General features: G+C 46.8%; 2 protein-coding genes across 2 annotated transcripts in view; one reads left to right on the top strand and one right to left on the bottom strand.

Annotated features, from left to right (window-relative positions):
• The window catches only part of LOC8040786, a 741,318-nt gene that overhangs the window by 552,015 nt on the left and 165,667 nt on the right, over positions 1–23,636 (top strand). The window lies entirely within an intron of this gene.
• On the bottom strand, positions 17,973–22,133 carry LOC120839265. Its single transcript, XM_040209524.2, has 3 exons — positions 22,023–22,133; positions 18,890–19,203; positions 17,973–18,801 (listed from the first exon to the last, which is right to left on the bottom strand). The coding sequence occupies exons 1-3, from the start codon at positions 22,131–22,133 to the stop codon at positions 17,973–17,975; spliced, it is 1,254 nt and encodes a 417-aa protein (XP_040065458.2).

The raw sequence follows: 23,636 nt of genomic DNA, 5'->3' as shown, positions 1-23,636 counted from the left end.
TGCGCGGTATGCGTGTGTTTATCGAGAGCCTCGTGTACGAGTGTCGTTACTCTGTGGGATCAAGTTGAGTCTCGTCTACTTGGTTTCCTAGCTGTTATCTACACCGAGTGTACGAACGCCGGCGTACCCTATCTCTGTGCTCGCGGGCTCCCCAGGAAACGACAGCTGATTGTTATTAGTTCTAAGCGGTAGTATACCTGTCGATAAACTAGTTGGTTATCCCTAGTTCGGTAACGCCGAAGTGCCGTAAAGGGTTGTCTGCAAGGCGCTTTGGACACGTTAGGTCAGTATAAGCGAGGATCGTATGCTCCGTTTCAAATTACGTCCGAGCGCAGCTATAGCCCCACGCTACGAGGCGATAGAAGCAATCAAGCGGTGCTAAAAAAGTGCCTCGTCACGGCGCTCGTCGTGCTTGTGCGTTTGTCGCGTAAACCAATCACGCGCAGTGAGTGCTGGTTGAATTCACGCAAAGCGTTTTTTCGTCTGGAGCGGTAGGGGCCTAGCTGCCAGCTTTATTACGGACAACTAAAGAAGGCCCGTCCTCTGACGTAGTTGACGGCCGTTCGCTGGCCGAGCTCCGGGCCAATAAACGGAACGGAAAAGGCGCCGACCCGGGGTCTATTGCAGTCCGGAAGCTGTAAAAGGAAGGGGCCTGCTTCGTTTTGATGGAGCAATATTGTTCTTCTCCGATTCACGACCTACGGAGATGATGATAGGACCCTCTCCTCTCCCCTGCCTTTTTTTTGGGTATGATGACATGATGATCACTGATCATATCTCAGATATTGAATCCGCGGCCATTGAGGACCTCTTCTGTATGCTCCGTAAAAAGAAGCATATGGCTTTCTCAGAACTTGGACTGTTTGCTTTACCAATCAGACGCAGTAGACAAGCACAAGCGTGACTGTCGATTAGTAGAGTCTTCTTAAAGCGCAATTTCGCTTTCCAATCTGAATTTTCAGTTGCACCAACCTTTCTGAGAGGGTTTATGTCTTCTCAGCAGTTAAAGGTTTTTACAGCCTTATACATCGCTCGCGTTTTTAGCAATTGAAATGACCTCAATGACAGAATGATCGAAACGTAATTGGTATGTATGCCGCGCGTGGCAATGCAAGGAGGTAAGGAGGGATGTTTGAGAGGAAGTGAGCCTACCTGGGGATGAGCTATCTATCAGAATAAAACTCGGACAACTTGAGCAGTCCTCTTGAACCCGTAAATCGCTCCCGCAGAAATTGCAGAACCGCCGTTGCCGAGCGTCGTCCCTGAAAACTTGAACGGGGCGTGATTTTCCTTCTGCGCCCTGCCACAACTGCCCGCACTGTATCCATGAGCGTGACTCTGAACTGTTACCCCACGCACCCTACTCTCCGGATTTGGCACCGTCAGACATCTGCCTGGTCCCGTGCACTCAAATGACACCTGAAAGGACAGTATTTACACACTGACTATACGCCGTCATGATCACGGAAGTGGCTGTGGCCGCGTTCGGGTTTCTATCTTCCGCTGCGAAACGAAGTATAAATCAAGAAGATCACGCTTATGCTTCTTCTCTACAGTCCAGCATATGCTGTGGCTGAAAGTTTAGCTGCTCATTGAATACATACACGCAACTTTGCCCACTCGAAAAGCAGGCATACGCACATGCTTTCTTTTTTCTGCGTTGGTCGTACTTTATTTGCGTTACAGGAAATGTTTTTACGGCCACTCTGTTCCGATGGTCGAAGGCGCAGCGGTGAAAAGCGGCTTCCAGTGTTCGTCTACCACGTAGCAATCGTCGACGCGGGACGCTGCTTCAACAGGTCCGCACCAGGGCGCAAGAAGAGGTCCGTCCTCTCAGCGCTGCTCCGCCGTCTCTCTCGGAGCGCGCCAGCGAGAGGCAAAAACGCGTCATCGTTATCGATGGTCTCGAAAAAGTCTACGGAGATCATAAAGATGGATGGCTTCCTTCCTCGATGAACGAGGGGAGGAGCGCGAGGGAGGGCGTGCTCCGAGGGGCGTGTAATGGGTGCTCGCGAAAGAAGAGCCTGAAGAATCGAAAGCAGATTTCGTGGTCAGATTGCGCCATGAATGCTGTTCACACCCGACGCTGCTCGGCGCCTTATAGCAAACTGCACGCGAAGGCTTTATAACTATATATATATATATATATATATATATATATATATATATATATATATATCCGTATACGCTACAGAGGGAGGGAGGGGGAGTGCGCGAAGCGGGTGCAACGAATGAGGAACAGCTGGGGAATATTTTGAAGTCCTAATTGTATCTCTTTCACTCTACCTCCTCCTTCTCGCCATCTTTTTTTTTTTGCCCTTCCTATTTGTTCTTTTTTTTTATATTCTGCTAAATCCCCTTCCCGTTTCTTTCGGGCTAAAATTCGGGAGGGAGCAAATGGCCTCCGGGGAGTCGCCTTCATGAAATGCGACCGGCGGCCTGTTTTACGCCCACGCTTTTAATGGATCCAAAACCGAAAATAAAAGGGGAAAGAAAAAAATGATCGCGTTCGAAAGAGGGAAGAGGAAGGGGGGGCCGGCAAGGTCTTCCTTGTTTTCCGATTACAAATGAACTGTATGACGTGTTTTATGCTCTGTTTTCTGTCTCTGCCTCGTTAATTTTAGCGGAGGGGTGGCGGCAGCGGGTGGGGAGTTCATGACAGAGAGTTTGAATTCGTTGCGCAGTAATCAAAGTTAATCGTCTCGCGCGATGCTGCTCGGCAGCGCGCTGCCCTGGATCCGTATTAACAACCTTTCTTGTTCCGAATGACGTTTTGTAAACGGTGGAAAAAAAAAAGAGAGAAAAAAGGTTAATCGGGTTGATTTTACTTGCCATGAATCCCGACCTTTGTGTGCGTTGTTTCGGTATGACTTTTTTTTTTTTTTTTTTTGCATGTCTGGTTTTTCGGTCAAAAGTCGTTTGGTCGTCCTCTTTGAACTTTACACTTCACCCTAGTGCCGCGCGCCTTGTTGTTCGGGTGGGCCAAGTGACAGCCATTTCCAAGATACCACTGAAGCACTCCTGCGAATAAAATAGGCCCCTCCATTTATTATCGTCGATTAAATCTACGTTGGCGGAAGTTAAGTGCACGGACACGTATTCTTTGCTAACAAAGTCAGGCACGGAGAAGAGTAAGGACAGCGGCAGACGCTTCTCACTATTATATGTTTCCTCGGAAGCGCTGAAACACGATGTGAAACGTCATTTTTAGTGTTCTAGCACAATCTCCAACTTAGTGCAGGCTCCATTAGGGTTTTTCAATACATAGCGCGCCGCGTGTTTTGTTTTTTTTTTCTTTTCACAAAAAACGACTTTTGTTTTTTTAACGTTTTAGAGCACGGCCATATTTTAGAGAGCATTGAGAAAGAGAGTTTGAAACTGGTCGCCCGTGGCACGCGTTTATGGCGGTTATAAATAGCCCCGAAGAGGCTCGAATATTTTACGCGAAGTATAGAATAACACTTTTCTTTAGATAACATTTATTCCGATATGATAGAAAGATTTTAAACGCGAAAAAGGGTGTAATCCGCCATCTCTAGCGCCGCCATTAAATTGCGAACGCTCTCCATCTCCATGGTTTGAGTTGAGCAGACTCTTACTCGAAGCTTTCTACTCTATTTTGACGACTGGGGCGCCGTCTTGTGGCCATTTTGCGGGGACTGGGGTTTAGCAGACATTTTTGCAGTTTTCGCTGGCGTTAAAATCAATGTTATAGACCTTTTCACCCTCCGCCGCATGGGCGCCGCCATCTTGGGATCACGTGATGCGGCCGCCATTAGGTTGCTTCAACTTGTTGCTCCGCTCTCCCGTCCGCGCCTGGGCGGATGCGTTGAATTCGTGTTTTTCGTCGCGTTTCACCGCGTCTCTTGCCTTACTCCGTAAAGTGTCGTCCGATACTTACACTTACCATGCAATTGCATTACATCATTATGCGCGCAACTTCTGTAGTTAATTTTGTAACACGTTTTGAATATATTTTTTTTTTTTTTTACCGTCGGCGTGCGGGATACGTGCGAAAAGGCTTTATGGGAACAGGAATCAGCGTTAGCACTTGCGCACATTGAATGCATATATGACTTGAAGAGAGCCTCGAGGGTTCAAATACCAATAACTTATGAAAACTGAGGTTAGGTTACTAATAAGAGTGGAACATTTGCAATAGGAAGCCCAATGTTATTATATATATGAGTGCGCATTGGTGTCAAGGAAGAAAACAAAAACACTCAGCGTAATTAGCCACCTGTTTTTCCTGAAAACATTGTGTTTTGTAGTTCAAACAGATAGAAAACAGTTTCTTTTGATTACACTAGGGAACTAGTGGACAAGGCGCCGGAACAAACATTTAGTTTGAATTATTTTTTATGCTAGAAATAATGGTACCTTAATATTAGGCAACTTGTTTGTTCGCAATATCGCACCTATATCTGTTTTACGTTCTTAATCGCGTGTGTGATATAAGCATTCGCTTTATCGGTTTATTTATGAATTCCACAGAATTTTATATCGTGCTTGGTCCCATGTCCATAGCCTTTCAGTTGCTTAAGTCATTTTTTAATAGAACCATGCAGTTTGAATTAATTTATTTCAACACAAATATTTGAACTCCCCGCGTAAGAAACTGCCACAGACAGCTTGACAGTGCCTATGATTCATAAAATGTGACGCCGAAAAGAATCCTTCTGCATGAAAATCACTCGAGTGCAGCCGGTTGTCGACTTCGAATAGGGAGTTACTTTCGGTAGGTGGCGACGTCAAAATGTGCAAAGCGCATCGTTTGGAATCAGTGAACAGCTTTCAACACAGGTCCATTGGGTGGCGCCTGGCGTTCGACTTCAGCCAAACTTATCGGAGATCATTTCTTTTGCACTCTTCAATTTCATTCGGAAAATTTTACGGAAGATGGATATCAGACTTTATTTGAAGTCTGTTATTCACTTATCTAACCATTCTCATACCTCGAGAACGTCGTAAGAAAATGTCCATATAACAAAACGTTTATTTCATAAGGCCAATATTTTGAAATGCTGTAAATGAGTACTTTAGTTAAAGAAATTTTCTAGTCAGCCTAGGCTGGTCTATCAAAATATTTCTCGAGCGCTTAATTTCTTTAAATAAAACAGGCCGAGACAATATCAGTTTCTTATATTATCTACGTGATTGTATTAAACTTTTCTAGTCATTATAAAAGACGTTTCCAGTCTCGAAGTTAGAAAAGGTTGGTGTACGGAAACCAAACATTGAACAGTAAACTTGTCAGTTCATCTGTTCTCGGTGATTCAGCAGATTGTTAATCATGTTGTCAACCTGATTTTTCACTAAGCACTCATGCAATATAGTCTGTTGCAATATAAGATGATCAGTTCACTATATGACTTGAGCGCGAGCTATCTACTTCCGTACCGCTCGGTGCACGCACAGCCAAAGCACGGCGGCAGGCAACGAGCGCACGCTGCAGGCGGAGCTTGTCCTGCTCTTTATTTTTTTTCTTGAAATTAGTGTCTGCGGGTGCGGCCGTGGACAATGGTAATCCACTTTGCGCATCAGCGCAGTTGTTTCACCGCCGAATCTGTCCGAAATTAATGATGGACGGAATCAGACGCATATCGTGTTCGTAAAAAAAGATCGCAATTTAGGCTCGAAACCACTTCGTGGTTTGCCAAGTGGCTCAATACTATTGGTTCATTCGCTGTGTGCTACTAGAATAAAATTCATATCGTAAAATTAATCGAAAGTGGCATGAAACAGCATCACAATCGCGTGTACGTTGAAACCGAAACCGACCAAATTGAAGCAACCTAATGGCGCCGGGTGCGTGAGCGCCCTCTGCCCGCCGGTCAGGCAACTACTGAAATAAAAAAGTCTATAGCCGCACGTAAAAAAAAAAAAAAAAAAAAAAAAAAAAAAAAAGTCACGCAGAAAGAAATTGTGTAGGCTGTGCGCACTGCGGCGTACCACCGCTATTTCCGCAATCCCCTATGCTGCAAGCCCCGTGCGGTGCCGAGAGTAGAGCGCTGCTGGCGTCTGCTAGCGAGCCGAACAGAAATCCGGTCTAACGCGTCGCAAAGTATATGGCGGCGTACGTATACGCCACTAAATTTAATTCGAAGATGCGGTTTCTATCCTGCGAAATGTAATTTGTCATGTGGGCTGATTATCATTACCTGTTAAAGACGACGCATAGTTTCGAGGGTCTTTACAATTACCATGCGTAAGCGTTGACAATTACCATGCGTAATTGTCCACGCTTTCAGATCTGTGGCTGTATGGTCTTGGTTTGCCGAATGGACAGTTCAGTTAAATACACATCGTCATTTTAACAATATCTTTTTCCTAAGACGTCGAAGCGTCAACCGTTTTTTTTTTTCTGTACGTACGTAATGTTGAAAGTGTAAAAGTATGTAATAAGCTTTCTCAATGTTCAGCTCGCATCTCGAACTGCCTGTAATACCAAAAATACGTTGCTCTATCCTTATGGAGAAAAGTAACTGTATCGTTACTTCGTTACCGAAAACAGAAACTAGATAGAAGTAGCGCGTCACCAGTACCTTGTTGCGTAGAAGTCTGGCAACCTGCCGACGTCTGCAGAAGCACACCGGGGGATCACTCACTTCTCAGGTTCGATTCCCACATCCGTATTACGTCACAGTATGTTTGTGCGCGCCGGATTGCGGTACACTTTTATCCCGCTTTTTTTCTTTTCCTCCTTTCCCCTTACCTTTTTTCCCCAGCCATGTTCCCATAAAGCACGCATGGTTGCCGCTTATCTTTTTTCTCTCCTTCTTTTATCTACCTTTTAAACGACTTCTGCGATTACCTTTTTTCTCTCTTTAACAGTCGCAGATCTAAACTTAATGACTTCGCGACGAGACAAGCGATTCGTTCACCGGGAAAGCCGCTTTCGCCGCCATTTTGAAACCTATATAAATATATATGCGTATAGAGAGGAAGCAGAGCCGGGGCGGCCTCATGACGATAAGAAATCTTTTTTTTTCTTCTTTTTTTCACTATGCAAGAAGGAAAAACGGAACTCTACATGAAATACCCACTTCAAAGCACAAATAAAAAAAAAAAATAAAAAATAAAGGCAAGAAAGAAACAAATCTTGACTTCGCATGGCATATCCTTTCGAGGCGGGTTTTTCGTACGATACGACTGCGTCGACATTTTAATTTTTTTTAAATTTATTTTTATTTTTCTGCGTTTGTGTGGCGCGTAAGAAGTGCAGATACATTTAGCTGATCTCGTTCGAGCTCCATTTATTCCTCATACGAACACGGAGATTGGAACTGCGCCTTGCGTCAGAGAATTACGTATAAGCACGTTTCTATAAGATTTTCAATTTTCATTTTTTTCTTGTTGTTGTTTTAGCGAAAACGATTTTTTGGCTCAGCGTCTTTTTTTTTTTTTTTTTTTCTTTTTTTTTGCAGTCGGTTGCCCCCGAGCGATCGTAACGGAGCGTTTGATGCTCAGTTCGACTGTTCGAGAAATAGGATGGTTATGAAACGACCCGTTACGAGTGATGACACGTATACTTTCCCAATCGAACGAAGACTCGATTAATTTCGCGTCAACAGTTTGCTAGATTTACGGTGCTCTTATCCGCCTGGAATACCTGGAGTGTCTGGTGGAGGCGGCACCGCGATTACTTTTCTAATGGCGGACCACTATCGGCTACTCGGAAGGTACATATCATGTAGCTCTAGAAGTAAGCTCGTCCATCGCACTTACTCAACTTCAACCAAGATCATCTCGTTTGTCCGGCGATATCAGGAAGTTACTAACTTTGTTGGTCGCGTCGAGAGGACATAAATATCGTCATATGTTATATTTATTTTCTTCAAAGACACCCAAATTTGCGTTAAATGATACATGAACATCAATACGAAACTTTAGGCCAAATTTCGCAAGTATGCATGGCTGTTCGTGTCGTGACGTCACATCAGGCATGGTGACGTCAGACTCGCGGGCGTTGACTTACTCGCGGTTTTTGTAAACATATTTGATGGTGCGTTCAAAGACCATCGTCGGAGAATTCAGCTTCCCTCAATATCGTAAATCTTGTCCTTCTTAGAACGAAGTTATCGTACCGAGACAGTAGTCAAAAGCTGAGGTCGCTATCTTTGACCGATGTTACGTCAGAGCTTTTGCCGTTGCCAACGAAAACGCCGCGTGTTTTGCTGGGGAAATTTGAGCAGTTGGACTCTATTTCAAGTTGAATTACTTGTGCGACGGAGGATTAAAAGTTCGAATATTGCGGGGATGATGTTCCTTAAAGCAATGATAATATAATTTCATTGTCTTCTCAAAGACAAAATTTTACCTAACAACAAACCCCTTTAAAGGCTTTTAGCACAGTTTCCGCCTGAATATATTTCGAATATTGTTCATGGAGCGACTAATGGAATTGATATTTTGACTACATTTTTACAATGCTTACAAATCCTGAGCCATGCGCGCTAGCTCTGCACACCAGCAGGTGCATGTTCGTCGCTTCGGAAAGCAAGTATGCGCCATACGCATGCACTGTAAAGATGGCGTCTGGCAGCTCTTTTTTTTTTTTTTTTCTTTATATACGTTAATTGAAAAAAAAAAAAATTGTTCTCGGAGTTTAATGTTAGTCAAATGCGGAAGGTGTTTTTCGGAGTTTATTTTTTGCCGGAAATACGATGTTTATCGGAGTTTATTTTTATTTGATTCCGAATACTCCGAAATCCGGAGTTTAATTTTGCAGTGTTTCCTATTAAAAATAAGTTAAATAAAGAAACAATATTCGGGTTTAAAGATATACTAGATAAAAAAAGCAAAACGAGCTTGTATCAATTAACACTTCTTAGTTGGATTTGGCGTTGTTGCCATTGCCATTAACAATACTAATTTGTCACACGAAAAAAGTTGTACACAAGTGTTGCTTCGATAAACTTCGATACCTTAAAATCAATAAACTTCCAAAGGTAGTCGATGGGAAGTTCGTATTTATCTCATCCTATTCCATGAAGCTATTCCCCGAGACCGCATGAGGTGGAATGGTAAAGGATAGAATAGGGAAGTTTCAACATCACCTCTTCTCCAATGCGATCTGTGTGGTTCATAGTTTTCACTGTTACAAGACACGGCCACTACTTCCTCTAAAACAAAAATAGCATGATCCAAACTGTAAACCAAAACAGTGACTTTTGTCGTGACCCGAAAGTGCAATGACCCGTTGTCCCGAATGAACCTTGACCAGATAAGGGATAAGACCCCTTTGACAATGCTAAGTGATTTGGAAGGTAACTGTGGTGGCATTTTTCCAGGACCATTGACCCTGTGCGGTGACAGTTAAAGTTCCGTGTTTTCGGATTTATCCGAAAACACGGAAGCTTAACTAAATCTAAACAATCTTTTTTATTTATTTTTTTATATTTAAAACTACGTCGTTTTTTTTGTTGTTATTTTTGCGCTTGGAAGGAGTGCAAAGTTGAAAAGTCAATGTCACGAAAACTTGGCCACGAAAGTGACGTCACGCATGTCAAAGTAATTTTGAACGCGAAAATGAGAAAACAAAAGGACCTGCCAGGCCTCATACTTGGCGACGCACTCCTCGCATCGCGGTACACCAGTGACGCGTCGAACGTGCTAGCGCGTCCTCCACGGAGGCAACTTCGTATCGTGTGTTTGAAATGGCCCAATCGCGCGCCCAGGTTTTTTCCGTCGAATTACTTCGCACGCAATACAGCACATGCGATTTAAAGATGGCGGCGCGGGGGGCTGCAAAATTGCTTCTACGGGGCTCCGAGCCACGGGCATTCACTTCTTGCGCATTCGCCATCGTCATGCGGCACGAGTCTGTGGAGGTATCTCCAGCTGCCCCAAACGACACGTATAGGACTAGTGGACAAGGCACGGCCTCTCTTATATCGCCCCCCTCTCATTTCTTGAGCCCCCCACACGTAGTTCTACGGAAATGTATAGGCGTAGTAGAACCCATATGCACCGGCCAATTTTCGGGCCTCGTTGTTAGGGTTAGTGTCGTTTTCGAAGCGCTCAAACACTGCCAAAGTTACTTGGCCGGGACTTCGCTTGGCATCTAATCCAAAAACGGGACGAGACGCAGACCTACCCAGTTGCTCTGGCAACTGTGGGGGCTTGCACTACTCTACAAACAACGCTAACCTTGACAGCCGTAACGCGCAACATAAAACAAAGAAATTACGCAATTTATGGCTACGTCAGAGGTTCTAACGAACCGTAGGCGCGTTCGGGGAGAAGAGAAAGAAAGAATGTGCGTTCATAACCCGCTAAGCCCATCACGCGGTTGATGTTGCCAGTTCCCCTTCACACCGAACTGCCTAAATAACACCGAGTGCTTACCTACCCCACCGCAGCCACCGGTATTTACACCCCCTTTTCCATCTTACTCCCAAAATAAAGCAGCACGGGGCGACATTTCGTGCGCGCGGAATCCCGGCGTGTCTCCGGCACGCACCTGTCTCCGGGGGCTGTGCCCGCGTCCCAACCCGGACTGAGAGAATAAATAAATAAACGAGTAGAAAGACAGCAGCAGCAACAGCCGGCGCAACAAAAATGTCCCCCGGTTGCTGGGAGGCCGCATTCCGAAGCCGGATGAGTCAATAAACACCGGGGCCGAAACCCTGGTCTCTATTAGTTTCTGCCTGGTCGCCGGTGCGGATGCACGGCGCCCCGGGCGGAAACCCCCCGCTTCGTCTGCGTCCTCTTTGGCTCTCCATGGGGTCGTAGCGACGCTCTCTTTCTTTTCCTTTTTTTTTATTTTTTCTAAGGGGGATTTTGGATTTATTCGTATTCTCTTTTATCTCTGACGTTTCAACGTTTTCATGTTTAGTTTCTTGCTAGGTTTAAGGAAAAATTTGATTTTATAAACGCCAAAGAATAAAAAAAAAGCTTTTCTTTTTGGTATGCTTGCATTGCACTGCTCGAGTGTTCGAATACAGTTTAGGTTTCCAGGGATGGAACAGTCCCTCCCCTAGCGGTTTATTTAAATGGCAACAAACATAAATAACTCGTTTGTTTCTGGCGCAGCGTTGTTCACGAGCCCCGCCGAAAGTTGGCGCAGCACTCGTGACCAAGCTGTGCCCTGTGCCAACGCCACCTAAATAATCAAAGCCTGTGCACAAGAATTTAGGACGTCATCGGAGTCGGGTATCCAGCGGAGACGCTGATTGGATACGAGTGCTACGTCAGTGCTCGGCTGGGCCTCGCGTCCAATGCACGCGTCGAAGGACGCTCGGCATCGGGCTCGGGTCCAATTTCCGAGTTGGCCTCATCCGACTTTGATGACGCTCCATGGAGGAATAGTGGTGGAGCGTTTGGAGGCCTTCATCAAAACCGTGCCGTATAGCCAAAGTTACAAGGGAGAGAGTGTACGCCAACCTGCTCAAGGGGAGGGAAAGGAGGAACGAGCGAGGAGGGCTGGGACTTCCCCGTTCCCCCTTTCTCTCCTCTTGAACAGGTCGGGATACACTCTCTACCCTTTAGCTTTGGCTCTACTGCCTGTGCTCGGTCGAGGAAGAATCCAGCATACAGGACTCGTGTTAAAAAAAAAAAAAAAAAAAAAAAAAAAAAAAAAAAAAAAAAAAAAAAAAAAAACTACATTTAAAAAAAAAAGTGGAAACTGCATATTTTAGTTTGTCTACTCGCCTATAGGCGGACATCGAACTATTAGTCAGTTTCTGATGAGACTTCTAATATACGTGTTGGTGAGTGCGCCGTGGTCGAAAGAAATGTTTCTTACGTCATAATCGCCGCCGGAAACAATTATCGGCGCATATGCACTGTTTCAAAAATGGCTTGTGACATCTATTATTTTATATCTTGACACGGGAATTCCATCGCGTGTTGAAATGACAGACACGTGGACTGTCAGTGCTTGCAGATAGCGGAATGGTATGTAATATGTAGTACAGTTCCAGGAAAATATCTCTGGTTGCACTCATTGCTATGCACATGAATAGCAATGACATTAGTGGATAGCTTCTGCACATATCTCCACGGATGATGGAAATATCCGTGAGAAGAAGTAATTTGCAGGGCTCGTTTTAACTATAGTAAGTTACAGCTCAAAAAGGTAGGGCGAGGGAAAAGAAGGCTGGTGAGGAAGAAGCAAGCGGAACGCTGGAGAGGACAGGGCGAAACCACCTCCTCTCTCCAGGGTTCCGTCTGCTTCCTCCTCCCCGTCCTTCCTCTCCCTTGGCCTTCCTTTTTGAGTTGCAACGGACTATAGATGGCTCTTTCTCTTTCTCTCTCTGTTCGAGGTATCTTTGTGAGAGAGGACTTAATTTCGGTATACGACGGTTTCGCAGAAGGCCGTTTCACTTCGTTCGCACATAACCGATTCCTCATTAGCAGCGTGTTCGAGCTCGGTAAAGTGCGTCAGGTTTACAACTAGCTCCGTCATCAAAGGGGGGGGGGGGGGGGGGGGGGGTCATAAGATCGGGGACCTATTTAGGTCTTATAAAAAAAACAAGCTTAATTTCTTTTTTTTTTTTCTGCTCAGAAGCTACCTTTGTGGCTCCTGCCGCGGGGCTAGTTTGCTCGCCGATGAACCGAGGTACCAAGTCTTAACAACCAAGGAAGGCCGATACGCATGAAACTCCAGTACGAGGCTATGCTCTTTTAAGTCACTGACTACTCCGGCTAGCGGAATCGATTACAACGAGACCCGAAAAAAGACATCCTGCGCTCTGGCACTGAGTATGGTAAAACGTCTTGCTCAGTGTCCCAATGCTGACGTTTTTTCATAGGTGTAAACAGATTCTCAACCTCTGAATTCGCCGAGCTGCCTTCGTATATAGGGACTCAGCGATTGGTTCTCCCGAGAGCTTTGCTGGAAAGTAGACGCTCCAGACTCTTTAAGCCGCGACGCCGCTGTTTATACATACAAACAAAGGACAGTCTACAGACTCGGTCTGAGGTGTTCCTTGTATGACAGCCCCGTCACGCTGGTCACGCACAAAAAAATTTTGACGGCATCCATGTTTTAAGCGTATCTGAAGCATTCGAACATGCTAGCCATCTTTGCTGGTAATTTGCTCCTCATTTCTACAGCGGACGCTGTTTTTAACATGAAACGTTCTTTGGCTGTTGTTGCTTCGGATTTCGTGGAGCCGGAGTTCGCGAAGCCGTGGCCTGTGACGTGCAATAATGCAACGCGCTGAGTGTTGCACTTTGGCCCGTCACATATAGTGGGAACATTAACGTGACGTCACCTACGCAACAATTCGGATTCCCCGTTAAATTTAACGGAGAAATCGACGTCACGTGGCCTGATGTCACATGATGCTAGAACGTGCAACGTATGAAACACAATTGCCCGGCCACCTGTCGTACCATTTTTTTTTAATGACGTATGAGCAGTTTGATTGCAGTTTTAGAGTGCAGATTTGCTATATGAACTTGACGTCAAGTGATCCCCGGGAGCGACGCTGACTGTGCGCCCACCTCGCCAGGCCGCTGCCGTGCTGCAGGGCGTGCACCCTCGGGGCTTGCGGCGCCCTTCTGGGGCCCTGCGATCGATGCTCCTCTTACGTACGTCGACGGGGCTCCGAAGCCGGTCTGGGGAAGTCGAGGGATCAATGGAAGGAGGACGGCGCGCAGCCGCTCCTACCTTTTGCCTCGAGGACCGGCGGCGGGGCAGGTGCTCCTCCGTCTCTCCTCTGGCACCTGGGGCTGGATTATTTGCTCGGCGATGCGCGGTGCACTTCATGTATACAGCACCCTCGGCGTTGTTCGATCTCTCGGGGAGGGTCCGGGCACGGGCGCCTCATCCGTCTTTCGTTGGCAAGCCGTCTGCTGTCACGCGAGGAAGGGAGGTTGACTCAGGCTCCGAGAGTTAGAAAATAATCGGGGGACTCGAAAAAAAAAGGGCCTGGGGGAGAGGGGGGGTCTGAAATATTTGAGGGAGAATTATTACGTTATTGCGGACGTCTAAGTAGACGAGGGATTAGGGAGAACCTTTTCGATAAAGTCATATTTAATAATAATAAAAATAATATATTAAGTCGTGATTTTAGGTGAATTGTTGCTAGCTTCTAAACACGTTTCTTGTCTTCTCCTGTGCAAGCTCGCGATCTTGAATGGCTCATCGTGAGCTCGTGAATGTTGAGGATTTAGAGATGAGCCGCTGCGAGCCATTCCGCAAGTATTAGGGAAATAGTGAGTGAACGAGGAAAGTAATGTGAACATACTAACTCACGATCTACGTTTTTTAAACTGTCAGCGTCTATAGCCATTGTGTAGCCATTGTGTGCGCTGTTACTTATGTAGAAGCCAAGTGCAGTTACCGCGCGGAGTTTGTTTGTCTGTTTATTGTTTTATCGATGATGCTCACCAACCGCAGCGTACCTTTTCAGTGGTACACCACAGCACAGACGAAAATAACCACATTCAATATTCTAACGCAATATGCATAAAAACATTGAAAGAAGTGAAAATCCGCATATATTGCTAGAGCTCCGCCATCACCCTAAGTTGTTCAACTTAATCAAAATCATGAACATCTTAATTGAGGATGATGAAAAACTATTAAAGAAGATAACATTCGCTCTCGCGGGGTAAACAGGATACGGCAGTCGGAAGTTGCAACAGCAAGAGTCGATCTTCCATTATTCGGTTCAAGCCAAGCTCCAATAACAACCCAGTCTCAGTGGCACAAGGAATGGACGCCTTTTGCCACTGGATCCGCACTGCCATTGGAACACGGCACTGATGTTCCCAGGGCATCGTGGAGCAGGACTCGAGCGCTAGCATGAGAGTGCACTCCGGAACAGCCGGTGGACGCTCCGACAGCGGACGCGATCGGAGCGCCCACTGCTGCTGTTGCAACTCGTGCCGTTCGAGCGCTCCCGGACGTTTCGACTCATCGATTCTCTATTAGTTTGCAGCAGAGGAGTGCCCCCGTCCATTTTCGTGGAGCTAATCGGTGCCCGAGCAAGCCTAGATCCACCCAGACCCCGAGATGAGCGGGTTTGGGCCAAGTCGGAGCCAGGACCATCGGGTGTCCGAACTTCGCCCGAGACGAGTACCGCGTGGTGCCGTGGAAACGATGGATGCTTCCGTCTTCGTCACTGCTGGCTGCGGAGGCATCTCCCTCTCCCTGTTCGTGGCCAACTTTCGGTAGCCGTTGCCGGAGCGTGGAGGAAGCAGCTGTCAGAAATGGGCGCAGAGTGTTGGAAAGATCGAAACTCCGCGAGATTTCTCTTGCCCCGCATCTTTACTCGTTGGTTGTTGCTTTCATTTCTCCTTTTTTGTTGTTCTAAAGATTTCTGACGCTTTCCTTTTCTTTACATATACGGGCATTCGCACGAGGTGGACGCGCGCCGCATGTTATTGATGGTTCGAACAAAACGTTAACGCACCCTTACCATCCGCGGATTAGCGAGGGGGAAACAAGTGAATTGCATTGGTGAATACCGCATGTATTCGAAGGTGCCCGTCGGAAAAGATGATGTGCCGCTTTAAACGAAAGGAAACGCTTCATTAATGGAATAACTGTATAAAGTAATTCATCGATGTTTTTTTTTTTTTCCTGTCGTCGTTCTACAGGTCACCAAACCGTTCTACACGCAACGCCTCCTAATAGCCTTAGTGCTTAATGAGATAGCCTTAGTGCCGAATATTCGGCGTCAGCTCAAGAAGCCCGTTGCAGGCCACCGATTGGGCACGAGGGCTGCGTCAGTATTCGGCTGGCACTTGGGTCTTCGCTGATTGGACACGAGTCCCAGCCGAACACTGGCGCGGCCCGTCCAATCGCTGCCCTGCAATGGCCTACTTTGGGTGACGCCGAAAATTCGGCATTGCAGCTTTGTTACGCGGAACGGAAGGCACTGGTTTGACCCCTTTATCCGCCCCACTCCTCCTTTTTTTTAAATTTAAAATTCCACCCTGCCTTAATAATTAATAACAATACTTTTTATTTAAATTATCTAAAATTCAACCCTGCCTTAGTGATTTATAATGATAATAATAATATTATTATGTTATTATAAATACTCCATAAAAATAATTTCGGTAAAAATGCTTATATATGAAGTTAAAGAAGAAAGAAAGAAACGCTTCTTTTTGTACCGCACCCTCCAAAATGTAACCAGTTCCCGTACCAGTTTCACAATGCAAGATGGAGCGGAGGCGTTCCTCCGCTCCTCCTAAAAGGAATGCGTTATACGGAACCGTTAGAACACCGTTCCGTACAACACTGCAGATTGTCCAGCACAAAGAACTGTCTAAAAAAAAGACAGAGAAATGATACTTTAGATTTTTCTTCCGAACCACTCTGACGCAAACATTTACACGTGGCGCCAAAAAAAGAAAAAAACAACAACAAGAAGTTAACAACGCAGTAGGCGTTTATCCGTCGATGACGCCTCGGCCAGGCGCCGCCAAAACTTTCGTCATTCCTAATCCCTTTAGCCGGGCGATTAAGGCGCCGTCGTCTCGACGAGCACATTTGTGGAGCCAAGCTTCAAGCACGGCGGTCCGGGTTTCGAGGGCCCGCATATTATTCGCGACGACGCTCTTTTCCCACTCCATTTACAAGCACACTCGCAGTTTTTATCCGGACCGTCGTGCTGAAAGCTTTCCGCTGCTTGGTCACCAACAGCAGGTTTCGTTGTGGGTTGCACTCGCACGCTTTAATTGCGTTTGCCTGTTGTCAGTGGATGAACTGGGCAGTCAGTAACGTAATTGAGCACGTATATAGTTTCGGAAGCGTACAACGATTAAGCAGGGAAAGTTTCCAACAAAAACAAACGATTGGTATTATGAATTAGCGTTGTTTTTCTTTGTGCTTGTAGAGCTCTTGTTCATCGAGAAACGACGTCTAAAGCTGTTATAGTCACTGACATGGTGAGGACGGCACGGTTGAACTTCAGTCATAGCCTCCTCTATTCGCGTCTCCAGCTCGACGCTCGCCCTCCCGCGGCGGAAACGGGAAGTGGTCTAGTGAGGGTCCCCCGATTCTCCTGCTCAGCGGGCATGGCGGAACTGCTCGCGATCATGGCTCGCGAAATGTCGTTTCCGAATGCAAACAACACTCTTCACTGTCCCGACGTAGTGCTGCAGCCGGTATGGGATTGTACCCTACTGGAGAGTTTTAGTATTGCGCATAGAAGCAAACGCAAGCGGTGTGCGTTTGCGTTAGAGTAGCGAGCCCCACGTTTTGCGCCTCATCACCATGCGCCATTCAAGACCGCAATTTCGGGTTCTGCGCACGCGCAGTGTGGAACACGCAAAACTAACGCAAACACATAGGGCTTGAGTTCGCTCGTATACGCAATATTAAAACGCACTATTGTTTCACCGGCTTCCAACGCCAACGAAACGTAGGCGTTCCTTCAAACTGGAAAGGCTGAGATTGGCAAAACGGCGGCAAGCAAATACAAAAGTAAATAAAAGTTATATAAAAACTAGTGATTAAAAAAAAAAGTTGTTTTCTTTTTTTTTTTTTTTTTACTTTTGGGCATTTGGTCTGGTAGTATAGTGGCGGCTACTTTGGACGTTTCGCCGATTGTCAGAAGTCACGACTTTGATAGCACAATATACTTTACCCATAATTAATGTAATTTTACATGGATTTCTCACATTAGCTAGAATGTTTTCATTGATTTTAGACTATTTTTATTTTATCGGTAATTAAAATGCGGCAATTGGAAGCAGTGATGATAATTAGCACAGTTTTCATTGTCATATTTCTTCGCGCGTTTAAAATTAGATGATAAGCAACAAATTAGATTAGAGCTTTCAGAATTACTAATTCAAATATGTGAATTTTAATATTATTATTATTATTAATACAAATCGCGGCAATGTATACCTTTAATTAACGCCAAGATCACGAGAATACGCTATTTAACAATACGCTATTTAACTTCCAGAAAGATAAAATTCTGTTTTGTTTTTAGCATATGAGAGAGAGAGAGAGAGAGAGAGCAACTTTAATGGGTCTCCTGCAGTAACCCCTATCATCCCACCCTCTCAGGTGGGTTCTTGGGGCGACGTGGCCGGACGTCTTCGTAGCGGGGAGAGCCGCTCGCGGCGGGCTTCAGCGTACTCGGGTTAACCCTTTCTGCTTCCATCCCGTCCGGTCGCTGCTTCTCGAGTGCCGCTAGGATCTGCTGGACGGCCGTGTGTTGGACGTCGTAGTCTTCGGATCTCTTCGCCTCCTCCATGAGGGGCGGGAGAACGTCTGCACTGTTGTCCGCGTTCGCGCATTCGCAGTCTTCCAGGATGTGGGCCAACGTGGCCCTTTCCTTCCCGCACAGTCTGCATAAGTCTGTTACGTATACCTCCGGCCACAGGTGCTTTGCTAACACTGGGGTTATCACGGAGTTAGTCTGTAACTGGCGGAATACCACCGCCTCCTCCCGCGTCAGACGGGGGTGGGGCAGGGCCATCGTTCTTCTGGCTAACCGGTACCACAGGGTTACCTCGTTGTAAGCGTCCATGGTGTCCTTCTCGGGGCGATCCACCACGTCGGCGGCGGCCGTTACCGGGGCGCGGCCGGCGAGTCCACGCGCCACGGAGTTGGCCGTCTCGTTGTGGTTGGTGAGCCCCAGCGAGCCCGCCACTTCCGCGCCCGCGTGGGCGGGAAACCACTTTATCACCGCACTGGTGATGACTCCGTTGACTTCGGCCTTTCGCAGGATGCGCGCTGCCGCACTGCACACTCGCTGTTTCGCAAAGTTGCGCACTGCCGTTCGCGAGTCGCACAACACCGTCTTCGTTCTGGGGTCCGCGATGGCGAGGGCTACCGCCACTTCTTCTGCCTGGCTGGGCACAGTGGTCCGCACGCTGGATCCTGATCTCACCCGTTTTGGCTCCGATCACGCTGACGCTGAAGGCGTCGCCGATGTTCTTGTAACTGGCCGCGTCCACGAACACGGCTGCCTCATCGCCGGCGTGTAGCGCGATCAGCGCCTTGGCTCTCGCCTCTCTTCTTTCTTGATGGAATGTGGGAGTCATGTTCCGCGGGATTGGGCTCACGACGATGTGCTTGCCCAGCTCCCGCGGTATCTGCTCCTGCATCCGGTGGTCGTCTTCCTTGGCTCCGATGCCTAGTTGTTTGAGGATAGATCTGCCGGTCCTGGTTCCCGACAGTCTGGTGAGCTGCGCCGTCTGCTGTGCCTCGGCGATCTCTTCCAGGCTATTGTGGAGTCCCAGGGCTTCGAGCTTCTGCGTGCTCGTGCATCCTATCTTGATAACGATGTCGTCTGACATCGTTATCAAGATAGACAAACAGTCAAACACTGGATGTAATATGAAGTCCTACGCGTCACGCGGTGCTATAAAAACACACACACACTTCAGCTGTCTGACTCGGATTCCGTCTTTGGGTTGTTGCAGTGAGAGCAGCGTTTATTAGTTTATGTGTTTCGTGGACATATTGTAAAATTGTAATTATTCTCTTTTTCTTGTGCTGGGATAATTCTCATTATTTCCCATGACAATTATCTGAGCGAGAAAAAGGGAGCGAGAACGCACAGATATCAGCACTGATTTTTTCAACAACTACAAATATCAACCTGAATCGACCAGTATGACACAAAATAAATTTTCTGCGAACTACTTTTCTAAGTAAATAATTACGATGTCAGACACATCTTGCGTCATGATAGAATCTGAAATTAAGACCTATATCAAGAAATTAAATCCAAAATAGAGGTAAGTTTCGGTTTCGCTCCAGAATTAAAAGGCGCATCCTTCCGTAAATAATACGCTAAACACCTTTCTTGTTTTCAGGTTAAAAAGGTGACCTGCGCTCATAAAACATTAGCTCCCTCGTATTACCAGAAATAATTTATGTCGCTCGGTGAAGCCAGCACACTAGACAGGCTCAACAGTGGCACGCATCTCTGACCCTCACTAAACCCGCCATCTTGGAAAAAGAGTGGCGCCACCTATAGTTAGTTGGAGTCGCGAATACTCACAAAGCCTGACAGCTCGACGACGGAGCCATAGAGTTCCCGGTCGCGGATGTTAAGTGCGAGGATCAGCACAGAGCATCAAAGAGCCATTTCTCGGGGAACCTGTACGTCAGCGCACATATTTTGCGAGGGCGACGACCCGAAACAGACTTTTTCGCTCGGGAGAAGTGTATTTCGGCGTCTCGCCGCAGCGGGGCGCCAATCAGCTGGCTTTCCTCTCATCCGTTGTCTGCCGCTCCACCTTTTCCATTTCGGAGGCCGCTTCCCGTGGCAATCTGCCAGGCTATGTCAGTTTATAGAAGGCTATGTTTCAGCTTTCCAGTCACCAGCGCGAACTTCATACCTTAGACGACGCTTGGGTGTCACCTCTCTCTCCCCCCTCCCCCCGGTTGTTTCCTCGTTTCCTCCTCTCCCTCAGTTTTTACCCTCATAGGATCGAGATCCCTTTCCATTACATAACATGCCTGGCGCTTTTTTCTCGCATAGAACCATAAGGGCACCGACAGTTGAGGCCCGTTCACTGTTAGGATTGCATGCCTCGAAACCTCCTCCAATCTCTTGTAACGTATAACGAAAGAGTACAGTGGCGCCACCTATGGCGGGCTTGCGTCGCGACACTTTTAGCGATCTGTGGTCACCTGACGTGACCACGGTGCCACGCCACGTGATGACTCTACAATGTTCTCTTCTACGCACAAGCTTTTTGTAAGCGACGAAACAGGTTGCGAGACGTTACTTCTTTTTTCAGTTTTAGGTATACATTCCATGCATTAACTCGGGTGATAAAGATTTATTGCTATGTGGCAAACTGTGTTTGCATGCCAAAAAATAACAAGCGCTTGCTGCATTTTTTTTTTTTTTTTTTTTGGTTAGACACACTGGTGAAAGCTCGTTGCATTTCCCAACACTGATCCCACGCAACAAGATCTTGTTTTTCTTCTTTTGGCTACATCGAAACGTTTACACTCTGATCGCCCGCGGCCTAAGGGGGTTTAGCGGCACAATCCAATCCAATTGAATCCGATGGCACAGGAGGACGTTACTCTGAAGCATCCTGCTTAATTGGCTCCGTCGGGCGGAGCAATATAGTGACTCTATCCAAGCCGTCCGATTAACCGGAAATTCCGTTTACCGAGACGTCGGGTAAGCGGGCGTCGACTGCTCGCGCGCGTTTTGCCGGTGGATTTGCATTTGCGAGAGCGGTTGATGGATCGCGCATTTCCCGTCGCGGGACGTTTGTGACGCTCGAAGCGAGCATGATAGAAAGGGACTCCCCAATTCATCGCGCAGGTGTTCGTTTATTGAGCCCTCATGGTCGCCGGAACACCCACGCAAGCAGACTAGAGGCTACACACCCCTGGCACTCCAGAAAAGAGCAGTGGACGCTGTTCGCGACTTCGTCATCGATGCTCACACCGCGCAGAACTATCTGGCTGTGTTCGACCAGAACTGTTTAGATAACTCTTTGGGAATGGACGTAACCAGGATTGCGTCATCGTGTGCCATTACGTGCGTTCTGTACGGGCTATATCAATTTCTTTGCCCTTTTTATATTTTTGATTGATTTATCCCGTGCTTCTTACGTTATCAGTTTGGCGTTCGCGTTCGAACCCTCGAAGAGGCAGTTCGAACGCTTCCGCAGCAACGTGCACTCAAGACTGGCGCCCTGGGTAGTTGATGTGTGTCTGAAAGCTTGCTTTGACAAGGGACAGCGCGCTAAAAAAGCACCTTGTTACTCTCCACAAAGACAATGAAAATTGTTACTTCGTTAACAAATTAAAAGAAAAACGTAAAGCGAAAAAGAAAACTTCGGGCGCTCTAGGCACTGCTGTCCACGCATGCGTAGAAGGGACGCACGCACGATTACGCGTATAGCATCGGCGCTTCTCCCATTTCTTGGGCTGCCCCGCAGGAGAGAAAGACTCGTTAGCTCTTCTCCAGTTCTCGTCTGCCGGAATCGTTCGCAGCACCTCGCCGAGTGCGGGGAAGGGAGCGGCCGAATTCTCCGGTTCGCGGGGTGCCCTGGTGCGAGCACGGCGTGTGCGGAGTCCAGGAAGGCGCGAGTAATGCATTTTGCATTCCATTTACATTCAGAAGAAGAAGAGCAACGCACGCATACTTGGACGCCCTTCTCGCCTCTCCGTCGTCGTCCCTCTCTTCTTGAGTTGGTTTCGTTTTCTCTTTGTTGGGTTCCGCCATTGTCTTTATTCGAGAACGAACTTCCGTTGATTCAGGCTCTGTCCGCCGTTCTCTCCCCTTCTTTCTTTCTCTCTTGCGGAAATTTTGATATGGTTTTCTTTTCCTTTTTTAAGCTCAGTAGCAGAGAAGATATAACTTCCACTTAACATTTTCTTTTGTGTGTGCGTATGTGTGAAGAAACGTAATGTGTGAGAATATTTTACGCTTGGCGCTTCGCGCTCTCTATCCTATACTTTAGGCTTTTTTCCATGCGTAGGAAAAGGGGCAAAGTCTCAATGTATTTTTTTTTTTTTTTTTTTTTTGCGTAGCGCGTTATATAGGAAGTTGAAAATGTGCGAAATCTAACGACGCTCTTGGGAATGCGAAAGCGATACGGTCGCTGCGTGAACAAACACAGTAACGTGCCGCCCCCCCCCCCCTCCCTTTTTTAATTAAGGCAAAAAATAAAAAGGTTTCTTGTTGCTCGCCACTTCCAGAAACTCTGCCATACGAAGGAAGTCGTTCTTGCGGACGTCGTTGTATTCCTGCGAATGGTACCCAGTCGAAAAGACACTGCGCAAATCACTGTTTTGTTTTTAGGAAAACAACAAAAATAACAACAACAGCAACAGAACAGAGCGAAACTCGGTGTAGTTAGTGCGTTTTTTTATATATTAGTAACGTGTTCTCTTTTATCATACCTGAACAAAATAATTTTCTGAGCTGTAGCAGCAAATAACATTGCTAAAGTTTTTTTTTTTTTTTTTTTTTTTTTGTGGTGGGAATTGGAAAGTTTGTGTTGGACAACACAATATTTTCATGGTTGCTGAAACATCAGAAATGGGTTTTTGTTTGTTTCTTGTTCTCCCAAGATTTTAGTTTTGTAATTTTAATTTTGAACCTGATCTTTCTGCCCTCCAAGCGAAGCATCATATTATATATGCATGGACGCCGAGAACCTATCGATACCCAACCCGACACGAGACGGCCGAACAACTTTGGCCACATGTTCACCGCTTGTTTTGCCCTCCCGTCGTTTTTTTTTTTTTTTGGGGGGGGGGGGGGGGAAGGGGGGGGGGGGGTTTCAAACGTGCACCACCGTTCGCCCCGGATGTGTACAGTATACCCAGAAACCAGAACACTGCAAAAAAAGGATATCTCACGTCTGACGGTTGAACATCGCGACGTGGGCGACAGCTGTGTGCCTCCAAAGACCCGATGTACTCGGTTCCCACGTCTACGTGGAGTGAAAACTCCACCCCTTCCGCATTTCGGCGCGCTATCGATTTCATTTCTCGTCTCTCTTTTTTGTTTTTTTTCTCGTTTTCGTGCTTTTTTTTCCTGCGCGGGGCGCCGCCACGACAGTTAGTCAGTCCCAGCGCTGCTAGGCTGCTGCTGGCGCCTTGTACACGAATCGAAAGCGACCGACAATCTTCTATCGATCGCCCTAAGTGACTCGAAATGCCGGGAAACAGACGCAATGCAGAGAGGAAATGGCAAAAGAAGTAAGCCCACAGAGCCGAA

The sequence above is a fragment of the Ixodes scapularis genome, unplaced genomic scaffold (assembly GCF_016920785.2).
Source record: "Ixodes scapularis isolate PalLabHiFi unplaced genomic scaffold, ASM1692078v2 PGA_scaffold5__190_contigs__length_132052651, whole genome shotgun sequence".
Taxonomy (NCBI): Eukaryota; Metazoa; Arthropoda; class Arachnida; order Ixodida; family Ixodidae; genus Ixodes; species Ixodes scapularis.
The sequence above is the reverse complement of the archived record's forward strand: the minus strand, read 5'-3'. Positions and strand labels throughout refer to the sequence as shown.

Excerpts from the sequence above, each read along its gene's own strand:
- LOC120839265 (XM_040209524.2), bottom strand. The coding sequence starts at position 22,133 with ATGGCGGAACCCAACAAAGAGAAAACGAAACCAACTCAAGAAGAGAGG. Across the intron at positions 19,204-22,022 it reads TTGCTCTTCTTCTTCTGAAT|ATAGGATGCACGAGCACGCA; the intron begins GTAAATGGAATG and ends ATCGTTATCAAG. Across the intron at positions 18,802-18,889 it reads GCCGGCGATGAGGCAGCCGT|CGTGCGGACCACTGTGCCCA; the intron begins GTTCGTGGACGC and ends ATCAGGATCCAG.